Here is a 12232-nt window from a genome sequence, read left to right as displayed (position 1 = left end):
TACACAAACACAGATTAAAACACACACACAGGTACACAAACACAGATTAAAACACACACACACAGGTACACAAACACAGATTAAAACACACACACACACACACACACACACACACAGGTACACAAACACAGATTAAACCACACAAACACACACACAGGTACACAAACAGATTAAAACACACACAAACGGGTACACAAACACAGATTAAAACACACACACACACACACAAACACAAACACAGATTAAAACACACACATGGGTACACAAACACAGTAAAAAAACAAAACAAAAAAACCCCCACACCCACCCACACAGACAGATACACAAACACAGAATAAAAACATTCTACTCTTACCGTTTCCACTTCAGACTGCATGGAAGGCAAGCAGACACACACACACACACACACACACACACACACACACACACACACACACACACAAAAGGATTAAAATGGAGTTTGGACAGCAACGATAAGACAATATATATATAGACAATATATATAGAATATACAGAGATTCATAAGAAAAGATCAAAGTTAAACAGTGACACACACACTGGTGACCACATTAAGTTCTATTAAAGAAGAACATTCAGAACAGTTGTGGGTCTTCTCTTTAGACCCTGGTGCCAATCTGCAGGGTGGGTATTTGTTTTGTTTGTGAAGCTGGTTGCTATGGGATACAGGACGGGGGTGGCGGGGTTTTAAAGGGACTGATCCATTCTGCCAACAGCTGGTATGCAGGACACACACTCTCTGTGACTCACCGTCTGGAATAGGCACTGGCTAGGCAACTGTTGTCTACGAGGGAATTAATCAACAAATTCCTCTGTGATACCAACTGGAAATGATCATTAACAACAGATCAGAGCTGGAACATGCCAGCCACTCTCATACAGGGTAGACGAGAGACAATTCTGGGTAAAGATGGGTGTTTGAATCAACGGTTCTGTAAGCACTGCTGCAACATGACCTCAAATGGCAGTGGTTGCTGTACAGACACACACACTCTTAGACCTCATCTGAACACATGGCTTCGCTATAGCACACAGAGAAAAAGCTGTAACCCTGCAACACAGTCCTGCAGGACTCTCCAGCCACTGTCATCCACTGCTCAGGAACTGTCAGCTCTTTAACTTCTAGGTCACTATAAGTAATAGTCTGAAAAATTCTCAGATTTTCAAATGTGAAACCTCAAAATTCAATAACAGAAATAACAGGAAAAACTGCTTAATAATAAAACTGCTTGATAATAAAACTGCTTAATAATAAAATTTTAATAATAGGACTGTCTAAAATAATAGGACTGCCTAATATTAAAACTGTTTAACAATAAAACTGCTCAATAATAAAACTACTCAACAATAAAACATTAATAATAAAACTGCTTGATAACATTTTAAATAATAGAACTGTTTAATAATAAAACTGTAATAATAGAACTACGTAATATAACTGCTTAATAATGAAACTAATAATAAAACTGTTTAATAACAGAACTGGTCAATAATAAAATTGCTTAATAATCTATTAAGATTTTTGACTGTCTAATAATAAAACTGCTTAATAATAAAACTTTAATAATAAAACTTTAAATAATAGAACTGTCTAATAATAAAACTGTTTAATAATAAAACTTGAATAATAGGTCTGTAATAACTAACAATAAAACTGCTTAATAATAAAACTTTAATAATAAAACTATTTAATAACAGAGGTGTTTAATAATAGAAGTGTTCAATATTAAAACTGCTTAATAATAAATTTTTAATAATAAAACTAACAATAAAACTGCTTAATAATAAAATTGTAATAATAAAACTAATAATAGAACTCTAATAATAAAACTGTTTAATAATAGAATTGTTTAATAATAAAACTAATAAAACTGTTTAATAATAAAACTGCTTAATAATAAAACTATTAAAACTGTTTAATAATAGAATGGTTTAATAATAAAACTCTGTAATAATAAAAATGTTTAATAATAGAACTGCTTAATAATAAAATTACTTAACCGAACTACGTAATAATAGAACTGTTAAATAATAGAACTACTTAATAAAAGCTACTCCCCACAGCCCCCTCCCTCGGGGGTCTCACATCTAGCTCCTCCTCTGGTGTCTGAGCGAGCTGGTCATGTTGGATGATCTGAGCCTCGTCATCCGTGGGACCGTTGGCCACGTGCACTCCTCCAAAGTTCTGGGCGCTCTACAGAGCAGACAACAGGCTTTAAGCCCTGAGTGTGAGTGTGTATGTGTGTGTGTGTGTGTATATATATATATATATATATATATATATATATATATATATATATATATATATATATATATGTGTGTGTGTGTGTGTGTGTGTGTGTGTGTGTGTGTGTGTGTGTGTGTGTGTGTATGTCTGTCTGTCTGTGTGTATGTTACAAGGCCTTTCTTCTGCAGGTACTCCTTCCAAAGCATCACGGTCTTCACCACCAGCATACAGGGAACACACGCTACAGCGATGACCACCAACAAGGACTGGATCACCATCTACAGACAAGAGGGCCAGTGAGAGACCACCCAACTCCAACGCACCTGACACCTCACTCTCTACAGCTCCACAAACTCCCTGGTACCCTGACTCCTATACCCTGACTCCTATACAAAGTTCAAAGTTTATTTGTCACATACAGTCATACACAGTATAACTGGCAGTGAAATTCTTTTTTGTAACTGCTCTGTCCGTGGCCGAGGAGAGAGACTGTGAAATGGATGCGGATTAATTAATAAATATGTCACGATGAATGAACGTGGTTCCGTTGATCCTAACAAGTTGGTAGTGCTGCTCCTGCTTCTTGCTGCAGTCCACAATCAGCTGCTTTGTCTTGCTGATGTTTAGGAGGAGATTATTTTCCTGGCACCAGGTGTTTAATCTCCTCCAGGTAGGCCCTCTCGTTGTTGTCTGGTCTTTCCTGACGGTATCGTCAGCAAACTTAACGATGATGGTAGGGCTGGAAGTGGCTGTGCAGTCGTAGGTGTACAGTGAGTAGAGCAAGGACCTTAGGACACAATCCTGGGGCTCTCCAGTGCTGAGGGTGAGGGTGGATGAGACACAGTTGCCCACCCGTACTGATTGTGGTCTGTCTGTTAGGAAGTTGGAGATCCAGTCAGACAGGGATGGATGCAGTCCTAGATCCTCCAATTTGGTAGTGAGTCTGGAGGGGATAATAGTGTTAAATGCTGAACTGTAGTCAACAAACTACAGCAGATGTGCAGTTGTAATTGCATTATCAGTGGAGTGGTTGTGGCGGTATGCAAACTGCAGTGGGTCGATGGAGGCTGGCAGTGAAGAGGGGATGAAGTCTTTGACCATCTTTTCAAAGCACTTCATCACAACCAATGTGAGGGCAACAGGGCGTTAGTCGTTGAGGCAGGAAGGCTGAGGTTTCTTTGGGACGATGGTGGATCATTTGAAACAGGATGACACAATACTGAGCGTCAGGGAGAGGTTAAAGATAACAGTGAATACTGGGGCTAGCAGGCTCTGAGGACTCAGATGCTGTCTGGTCCTGCCGCCTTCCTGGTATTCACCCTTTTTAACACTCTTCTTACGTCACTCCCTGTGAGGATGAGAGAGCGCTGGCCTATGGTGGGCTCTACGAATGTGCTGCTGGCTGTACCAATAGCACCATTTGTGTTGTTAGCACTAGCGTTATTAGCATTAGCCCTGCTAGATGCAACCTCGAAGCAAGTGAAGAATGTGTTTCACCAGAGACTCCTCCACGCTCATCAGGGGGGTGGGCTCCTGTAGTCTGTGATCGTCCGTAGTGCCTGCCACAGGGATCTAGAGCCACTCTGCTGGAACTGTGACTCCAGTTTCCTCCCGTAACGCCGCTTTGCCTCTCTCACTGCCCTGCGCACTCCGTATGCCGCAGGCTTGTACTCCTCCATGTTACCACTGATGATTCCCGCTGTTGATGACCGATTAGTCTGTCCAGCACGCGACCTCCCTCTGAACTGGAGTTTCCCGTTTCAGCCTTTGTTTATACTTTGGTATGAGGAAGATGGCAGTGTGGTCCGACTTACCAAATGGTGGATGAGCTAGTGCCTTGTAGCTGTCCTTGTATAGGGTGTAGACATGTTTGAGTGTCCTATTTCCCCTGGTGGGGAAGGTTACGTGCTGGTAAAGGTTGGGCAATGCAGGCTTGAGGTTAGCGCTGTTGAAATCCCCAACCACAATAAGTGCAGCATCCTGGTGTTGTACCTGAACCTGTGTGAGAGCCTCATGAAGTTCACACAGTGCAGTGTCTGTGTTGGCCTGAGGTGGAATGTACACGGTGTTGATGATGATCGAGGTGAACTCATGAAGGTAGAAAGGACGAAACTTGAGGGTGAGCAGCTCCAGGTTGGGTGAGCAGGAGCGGGCGAGAGTAACAACACTGGCATTGTTGCACCAGCTGTTGTTTACACTCGAGGTCATCGAGCTTGTTATCCGGAGACTGGCCGTTGGCTAGCAGGATGCTGGTTAAGAGAGCTTGGTGTGCGCGAGCCCTCAGCCTGTTCCTGACGCCAGCTCACTTCCCTCGTGGCCGTTTCCTCACGTAGTGTCCTTTGACATCTCCCTCAGGATCTCACTCGGCCAGCTTGGATCCAGGGTTAGAGACGGCTTGGCTTGAGTGTTATGTAGACCAAGAGAAATAATAGCGTCTCTGCTGTATGAGATGCACATCGTGGTGCAGAGAGAAGAGTTTTAAAAGAAGAAGAGAGGGTGAAAATTGTGCAAAGAGCGAAAAAAGTGTGGTCAGAGCAGTCGTGACAGCAGTCGTGACCCTAACTCCTACACCCTAACTTTCACACATTAAATGCATGCACACACACACCCACCCACGTACCCACATATTCACGCACGCACATCCATACATGCAGGACACAGACACCCACCCCCGCACACACACACACACGCACGCTCGTGCACGCACGCACGCACACACCTGGCCCATGTACAGCGGTTGGTTGGTGGTGTCATTGTAGCTGAACAGCATCATGTTGATGAAGGCGATGAGAAGGCTGGGTGCGTTCTGAGAGGTGCTGGCGTCGTATGCCAGCCACTTGTAGAAGATCAACAGCACCAGGTAGCCAAACAGAGAGCTCATGAAGACTATCTCAGGAATGAAGCTCAGCCAGACACTCAGCTGCTTCTTAAAGTAGCTACACACACACACACACACACACCCATCCACACACACGCACCCATCCACACACCCACCCATCCACACCCACACCCATCCACACACACACACCCATCCACACACACACACCCATCCACACACACACACCCATCCACACACACACATATTTCTGTTTGATTCTACATATACAAATAGCAACCAAATTCTGTGAACATGTCCAACACGATATACAACTCTTCAGTTCATTAGCAATGTTACATTTCATGGATAGAAACAGTGGGAACTTGAACAGTGTTTATAACCCCAGCCAAAGCAGCCGGGCAAATCAGACTAAAAGAACCCCAATGACTGTGCTCAGGACGGTTGAAGAGGATGGAGAGTGTAACTTACATGTAGTTGAAGTAGCTGAGAGAGACTCCAAAAAGCATGTGGCTCACGCCCAGAATGACAGACATCTTCATCTTAAAGGAGTTGAGGAAGTTCAGCTTGTTGGCAGACATGCTCCAGATCTGTGAGGAGGACAGAGCCGTGAAAACGGTCCTGGATCTCGGATCAGGAGTACAGTTAACAGAGGACCAGCCTGCGTTCCTGCAGGAGAGACCGGCATGTTTCTGGGGACTCACTGGGTCGATACCGATGGGATAGGGTCCACTGAACACTCCAGCTACAGCAGGGTCCAACTGAAGTACACTGTTCTCCTTCAAGACCTGAAACCTACACACACACACACACACACACACACACAGAATGTAACCCTGTACTCAACTACACAACCATGCAAAGCTCCCATCAACATTCCATACACACTGTTAATGAGTCACTCAAATTTATTTCAATAATGTGGGTGTAATTATTTTGCAATATTCCTACACAACTAAACTATAATGACTTTAGACACAGTGAACGTGTGTGTGCGCGTGCGTGTGTGTGTGTCCTGTCACATGCACTTATGAGCCACTGTTTTGTCTTTTATCTCAAAAACCCAACCAAGGATGAATGCTGTAGTAATCCACACCATCACATGAACATGTTCTACTGAAACTGAAGTGAATCAAATACACCTGCAGAACTACAATCATTAAAACCAGTTTAAACCAGTTTAACTGGTCTATTAAAGTTAGCCCAGAAGGCTGTCTTGAGCACTTACGTCCAGTTGACTCCGTTCGTCTGACGGAACATCGGGCTCACACTCCAACTGGAGCCGAAGACATTGAGTGGTTTGGAGAAACATTCATTATAAATCATCCCAGTGTAGATGGAGAAGAGTCCCATCAGGAGGAGAATATACCGGCCTGAAAACACCATGTTGACGATCTGAGGGGGTGGGGTGGGGGGTGGGGGGATGGACACTGAAACATGTGCAGAGGTGCCACTCTGCCTAACTGGCAACACAAACCTAACAACATTTTCACCAGTTTTCAGTAATGAAGTTGAAAAGGGACACTCTCACACCCAGAGGGACACACACTCTGCTCACACTCATCTCATACACCCTCCACATGATCACCAATGTCTAAGGAGAGAAGTCCTTAGTGCGAATGCAAAAAAGAACAGCCAAGATGAACGGGTGAAGGTTGAGATGGAGGTATGGAGGGATGAACAGACAGAGGAAGAAGAGGGTGTGGGCATGCGATACCTCTGTGTCTGCCTTCTGGGCGATGAAGCGTCTCTCACGCAGCACCATGACGAGGGCTGCACAGGTCAGGAGGAGGCCGTGACCCATGTCCCCGAACATGATGGCAAACAGGAAGGGGAACGTGATGATGTTGTAGGGCGCTGGGAAACAAAGACAACACGAGAGACACGTCCAGCTGAGCAGACGTCAAGACTACAGACATGGTCAGCACTGCCATTATCGCCCAGACCTGCTGAGTCATGTACAGGTGAGGGTCTACCTGGGTGAGTCATGTACAGGTGAGGGTCTACCTGGGTGAGTCATGTACAGGTGAGGGTCTACCTGGGTGAGTCATGTACAGGTGAGGGTCTACCTGGGTGAGTCATGTACAGGTGAGGGTCTACCTGGGTGAGTCATGTACAGGTGAGGGTCTACCTGGGTGGGTCATGTACAGGTGAGGGTCTACCTGGGTGGGTCATGTACAGGTGAGGTCTACCTGAGTGAGTCATGTACAGGTGAGGTCTACCTGAGTGAGTCATGTACAGGTGAGGTCTACCTGGGTTGATCTCCCTGTAGCTGCCGATGCCATAGGCATCCACGATACTCTGGAAGCCGTAGGTGAACTTGTTGGTCTGGTTGTAGGTGGGCAGTGTTTGTTTGGTCTGCATCCTGTTCAGGATGGAGGGAACGGTCGAGCCACTTTTCTCCTGGAGGACAAAGAGAGGGAACAGAAAAAGTGCGATCACACACGGCCTGGGCAGGTTGTCGGTTTGCAGAGGTAACGTCTGAGTGAGGACAGTCAGTGTACCTCAGTGTCATGCACCCCCACACATGAAGCAATGCTGACAAACACATGTACCAAGATCTGAACTTGCCTCGCAACCGAGATACAGCACAAAATACTAATGAATTATTATTATTCCATAATGCGTTGCATATGGAATAATACTTCACATCCAGGGCTGATCTGAAACCCTAACGTGATACTGCAGTGTAGATTACGTCAACGAGAACACAGCTGCGAGAAGAACTAAACTCAGCCTCCATGTTCACCTAAGGCAGCGTTTGGTCTGAAGGTTCCTGCACCTGAAGCGTGTCGGAGACAATGTGAAGATTGTGGAGCATTGTGACACTATCAGGGTACTGAGTTTCTCTAAATAAGAATAACATTGCAAACTAACTCTAGCTGGGCTACGGCTCTATTAAACAGCAAACAGCTAGAGTAACATTACAAAAATACTTTAGCAAGACTGCATTAGCTAAGTTCAGTAACTACAACCATTAGCGATAACAGACAATCTGCATATATAGCCTCAGAGATAAATAATTGAGCTAAAACAATTACAAATAACAACATCACTGTTTACAACTCGCACAGAACTCTGGGAAGTGAAGGGTACTTTTACACAGCCTACAGGAAGGAAGTGTTTAACACAAACAGGACTAGTGCCTAGTGCCCCTGTGAGAAGGCACTCATTACATGTTTATCACATTCACTACCTTTAAGACACAATGACTGAACGCTGAGGCTGCCTGAGTCTTTACATGGCTTCTGTTAGGTGTCAACCATGCCTGGGTACAGCGACCCGGGTAGTCCACTCACTCACACACTGAACACTGTTAAATGTATTTGCAGTGGATAAATGTCTTGCTCGGTGTGTGCGTGTGTCTGTATTGGTATATAAGGCTCCTGCTAAAATTACCCACTGGTTAAATAAGGCTAAAGGGTGAACATCCTGTGTGCCAGTTTGAAGCTCCTGGCTAGCGTTTCATACCCCACCTCTCCACACATACAACCCTTGAAAATCACCCACAGTGCACCAGACCAGGTGCTGCAGCCACACAGGACTGATGTAGGCTTAGAAAAAAAAACACACGTTATGTTAGTACTGTTGTTGTTCACAATGCTACATCCTGGAGTAAATGGGACGTGTAAATAAATAAAATAATAATTTAAAAAAACTGTAAAGAAAAGACCCAGTATGGGTGACTGTTGCTACTGTTACCACTGTCTGGTTTGGTATAGTGGTTGTTCTGTGTGGTAGTGGTTATATAGTGGTTGTAAAGTGGTGATCCTCTTACACACGGTTTACTATACACTTAATATTCAAGGGAATTCTGACATTTACACTCAGAGCCATGGAGAGCAATAAAAACACACACACACACACACACACACACACACACACACACACACACACACACACACAGAGTGACACTGCTGTCCCTGTGTTGCTGAAAGCAAGATGAGAGTCTTTGCACAATTCAGACACACATGCATGAACACAACTGCATATGATATGAGGAAAGGTGTAATAACAACTTTGTGCGTGCGCGCACACACACACACACACAAACACTAATGCACATAATTTTCCCTTCCCTGTGTTCACATAACTTTACACTTTCAGATGTTCATATCTAACTAATAATCAAATAAAAAACAATCAAATACAATCAAGCTATTCTATCAAACCGTAGAAAAAACACAGGCCACGTCAGATTACCCAGTGAGCCACTGTACAGTGACAACTAACCCCACAGTGTAACTGTACAGTGAACACTAACCCAGTGTTACTGTACAGTGAACACTAACCCAGTGTTACTGTACAGTGAACACTAACCCACAGTGATAACTGATCAAAAGGGCCGAGTTTGTAACTTGTCATATGAGGTGGACTATCTCTATATATGTACTACCATGAGACACACTGGATAACGACTCCCTGACTCAGTGGTAATAGCTCAAAGGTAAATGCTCCAAACAGGCAACAGGTTTTATCTAATAACCACTGACCTCTCACCTATAGTGATCTTGGCTTGGATGGTTCTTCCTTCTGCCTCTGTATTATCGGTGTACAGTGAAATGAAGAGAACTGGACTCTTTCTGTTCCAACACATTGGATTATTTACAGTTCTGTTTATTGCTGCTGAATAAAGAACAGCTGACACTTTTAGAGCTGTGTGTCAGATCTAAGGACGTTCAGATACGTTTACATCCACATAAAGCACAGAACCGGGAATTCAGAATAAATATTACTGAGCAACTGTGTAGCAGCTGTGCAGAATTGTGTGTGAAATATCAGATTATAGAGGGAGGGTTGGGTCTCAGACCCTCTAGACACTGGGAAATGTAAACTTTGATCTCAGATCACTTGTGAGTCACTCTTAGAGCATGTGGGCATTCCTTCCTAACACCCAGTCCCCTGTGTGTGTGTGTGAGCATGTGTGTGAGTGTCTGTGTGTGTGTAGGCTTGCGTGTGTGTGTGTGACTATGTGCATGTGCATGTGTTTGTGTAGGCTTGCGCGCGTGTGTGTGTGTGTGTGCAGGCATGTGAGAGTGTGCGTGTGTGTGTGTGTGTGCGAATGTGTGTGTGTGTGAGACAGATGCGTGTTTACTGAGTATGGCTCATGTGTTGTGACAATGTGCAGGTATGTACATCCCAGCACATACACACACTTACAGAAGTACACATTAGAGCTCATGAGAAAATGATGTTTTAATATTGTGTGGCCACAATATTAAACGTGCTTTACAAAATACAATTTTAGAAAACCAGTTAATTATATTGGGTGGACAATGTTTGTAACACAAATTGTGTGCGCGCATGCGTGCGTTTGCGTACATGTGTATATATATTTGTATGTATGTGTGTGCATTTGCATGTGTGTGTGATCTCACCATGCCCCTGCGCAGAGCGAGCTGGATGGAGTCCAGGTGACACAGAGGACACCAGATCTCAGCGATGAGACACTTCTGTGTGACGTCAAGGTTGCACAGGTTGAGTGTGTGATACACGGCCTTCATCTTCCTCACTTTGATAAACCACACACGCAAGCTCTTAGCAGCAGCCTCCAGCACACGCTGTCTGTGCTCCTCCGTCTGATTCAGCACCTGGACAAGGACATGCCTCAGTGTGTGTGTGATGAATGCTAAACTGATGAATACACACACACACACACACACACACGTATACATACACACACATACACGTATACATACACACACACACACACACACACACACACACACACACACACACACACACACGTATACACACATATATACACACACACACACACACACACACGTATACACACATATATACACACACACACACACATATACACACATATAAACACACACACACATGCGCGCACGCGCATGTTTAAATGGTACTGGTCTGTAAGTTACTATTTCAGCCTTAAATCAGAAGACAATGTCCATGATCTGTATTATAATACAAAATCGCAAGCGTCTAATCAGAGTGACAGCTGCGCGCACACGCACACACACAGGGAGAAGAGGAGGGGAAGGGAGAAGAGGAGAGGAGTGTAGAGGAAAGGAGGAGAGGGGAGAAGAGGAGAGGAGAGGAGAGGGGAGGGGAGTAGAGGAAAGGAGGAGAGGGGAGAATAGGAGAGGAGAGGGGAGGGGAGTAGAGGAAAGGAGGAGAGGGGAGAATAGGAGAGGAGAGGGGAGGGGAGTAGAGGAAAGGAGGAGAGGGGAGAAGAGGAGAGGAGAGTAGAGGAAAGGAGGAGAGGGGAGAAGAGGAGAGGGGAGTAGAGGAAAGGAGGAGAGGGGAGAATAGGAGAGGAGAGGGGAGGGGAGTAGGGGAAAGGAGGAGAGGGGAGAAGAGGAGAGGAGAGAATAGGAGAGGCAAGGGGAGTAGAGGAAAGGAGGAGAGGGGAGAAGAGGAGAGGAGAGGAGAGTAGAGGAGTAGAGGGGAGAAGAGGAGAGGGTTTTTTTCAGGATAACACAACATCCCCATAGGTCCTGGCAGGAAGGTGGCAGAGGACAGGTGGGGTTCAGAGAAACACACAGCACACAGTGCCAGTCATAATGCCTGGGCACACACTTAAATACTTTGGAAGCACACATGCATTGCCACACCCAAAGCAGGCGAGACAGCCTGCCAGCCTGGAGCCCACAGAGGCCCACTGTGCCAGCCGCTCAGGGCTGAAGCCCTGGTACAGTAGGCAGATGGGGCAGGATGTTTTACACAGCAGGGCTACAGATCGGCTTGACCAGAACCTGAATCAGATATGATAATGGAAATGTGGATGGCACGTATGTGTGTATGTGGATGGGCGAATAAGTGGGAGGGAGGTGTAAGTGTGTGTGTGGGGGGGGGTGGTTGAAGATATGTGGGGATGTGTGTGTGGGGGTGGACAAATATGTGGGGGTGTGTGTGTGGGTGGACGAGTATGTGGGGGGGTGTGGGGTGATGAATATGTGCGTGGGTGTGTGTGTGGGTGGACGAGTATGTGGGGGTGTGTGTGTGGGTGGATGAGTATGTGGGGGGGTGTGTGTGGGGGGGATGAATATGTGCGTGGGTGTGTGTGTGGGTGGATATGTGGGAGTGTGGGGGGAGGAGGGGGGCTATGTGGGAGGGAGGTGTGTGTATATGCGTACGTGACGTGAGTCTGTGTGTTTAGGTGGATATGTGCATGGTGT

At 45.3% G+C, this 12232-nt stretch overlaps 1 protein-coding gene across 1 annotated transcript in view; it reads right to left on the bottom strand.

Moving 5' to 3' along the window:
• The window catches only part of atp6v0a1a (ATPase H+ transporting V0 subunit a1a), a 28330-nt gene that overhangs the window by 3177 nt on the left and 12921 nt on the right, over positions 1 to 12232 (bottom strand). Inside the window, exons 10-19 of the mRNA XM_035531135.1 lie at positions 10460 to 10672; positions 7334 to 7484; positions 6799 to 6938; positions 6310 to 6476; positions 5786 to 5876; positions 5553 to 5671; positions 4965 to 5181; positions 2416 to 2523; positions 2105 to 2212; positions 356 to 370 (exon numbers count right to left, since the gene is read on the bottom strand). Of these exons, the coding sequence (XP_035387028.1) occupies positions 356 to 370; positions 2105 to 2212; positions 2416 to 2523; positions 4965 to 5181; positions 5553 to 5671; positions 5786 to 5876; positions 6310 to 6476; positions 6799 to 6938; positions 7334 to 7484; positions 10460 to 10672 (1329 nt within the window). The remainder of the gene's footprint in view (positions 1 to 355; positions 371 to 2104; positions 2213 to 2415; positions 2524 to 4964; positions 5182 to 5552; positions 5672 to 5785; positions 5877 to 6309; positions 6477 to 6798; positions 6939 to 7333; positions 7485 to 10459; positions 10673 to 12232) is intronic.

Source organism: Electrophorus electricus, chromosome 1, assembly GCF_013358815.1.
Source record: "Electrophorus electricus isolate fEleEle1 chromosome 1, fEleEle1.pri, whole genome shotgun sequence".
Taxonomy (NCBI): Eukaryota; Metazoa; Chordata; class Actinopteri; order Gymnotiformes; family Gymnotidae; genus Electrophorus; species Electrophorus electricus.
This window is presented reverse-complemented; position numbering and strand designations above follow the sequence as displayed.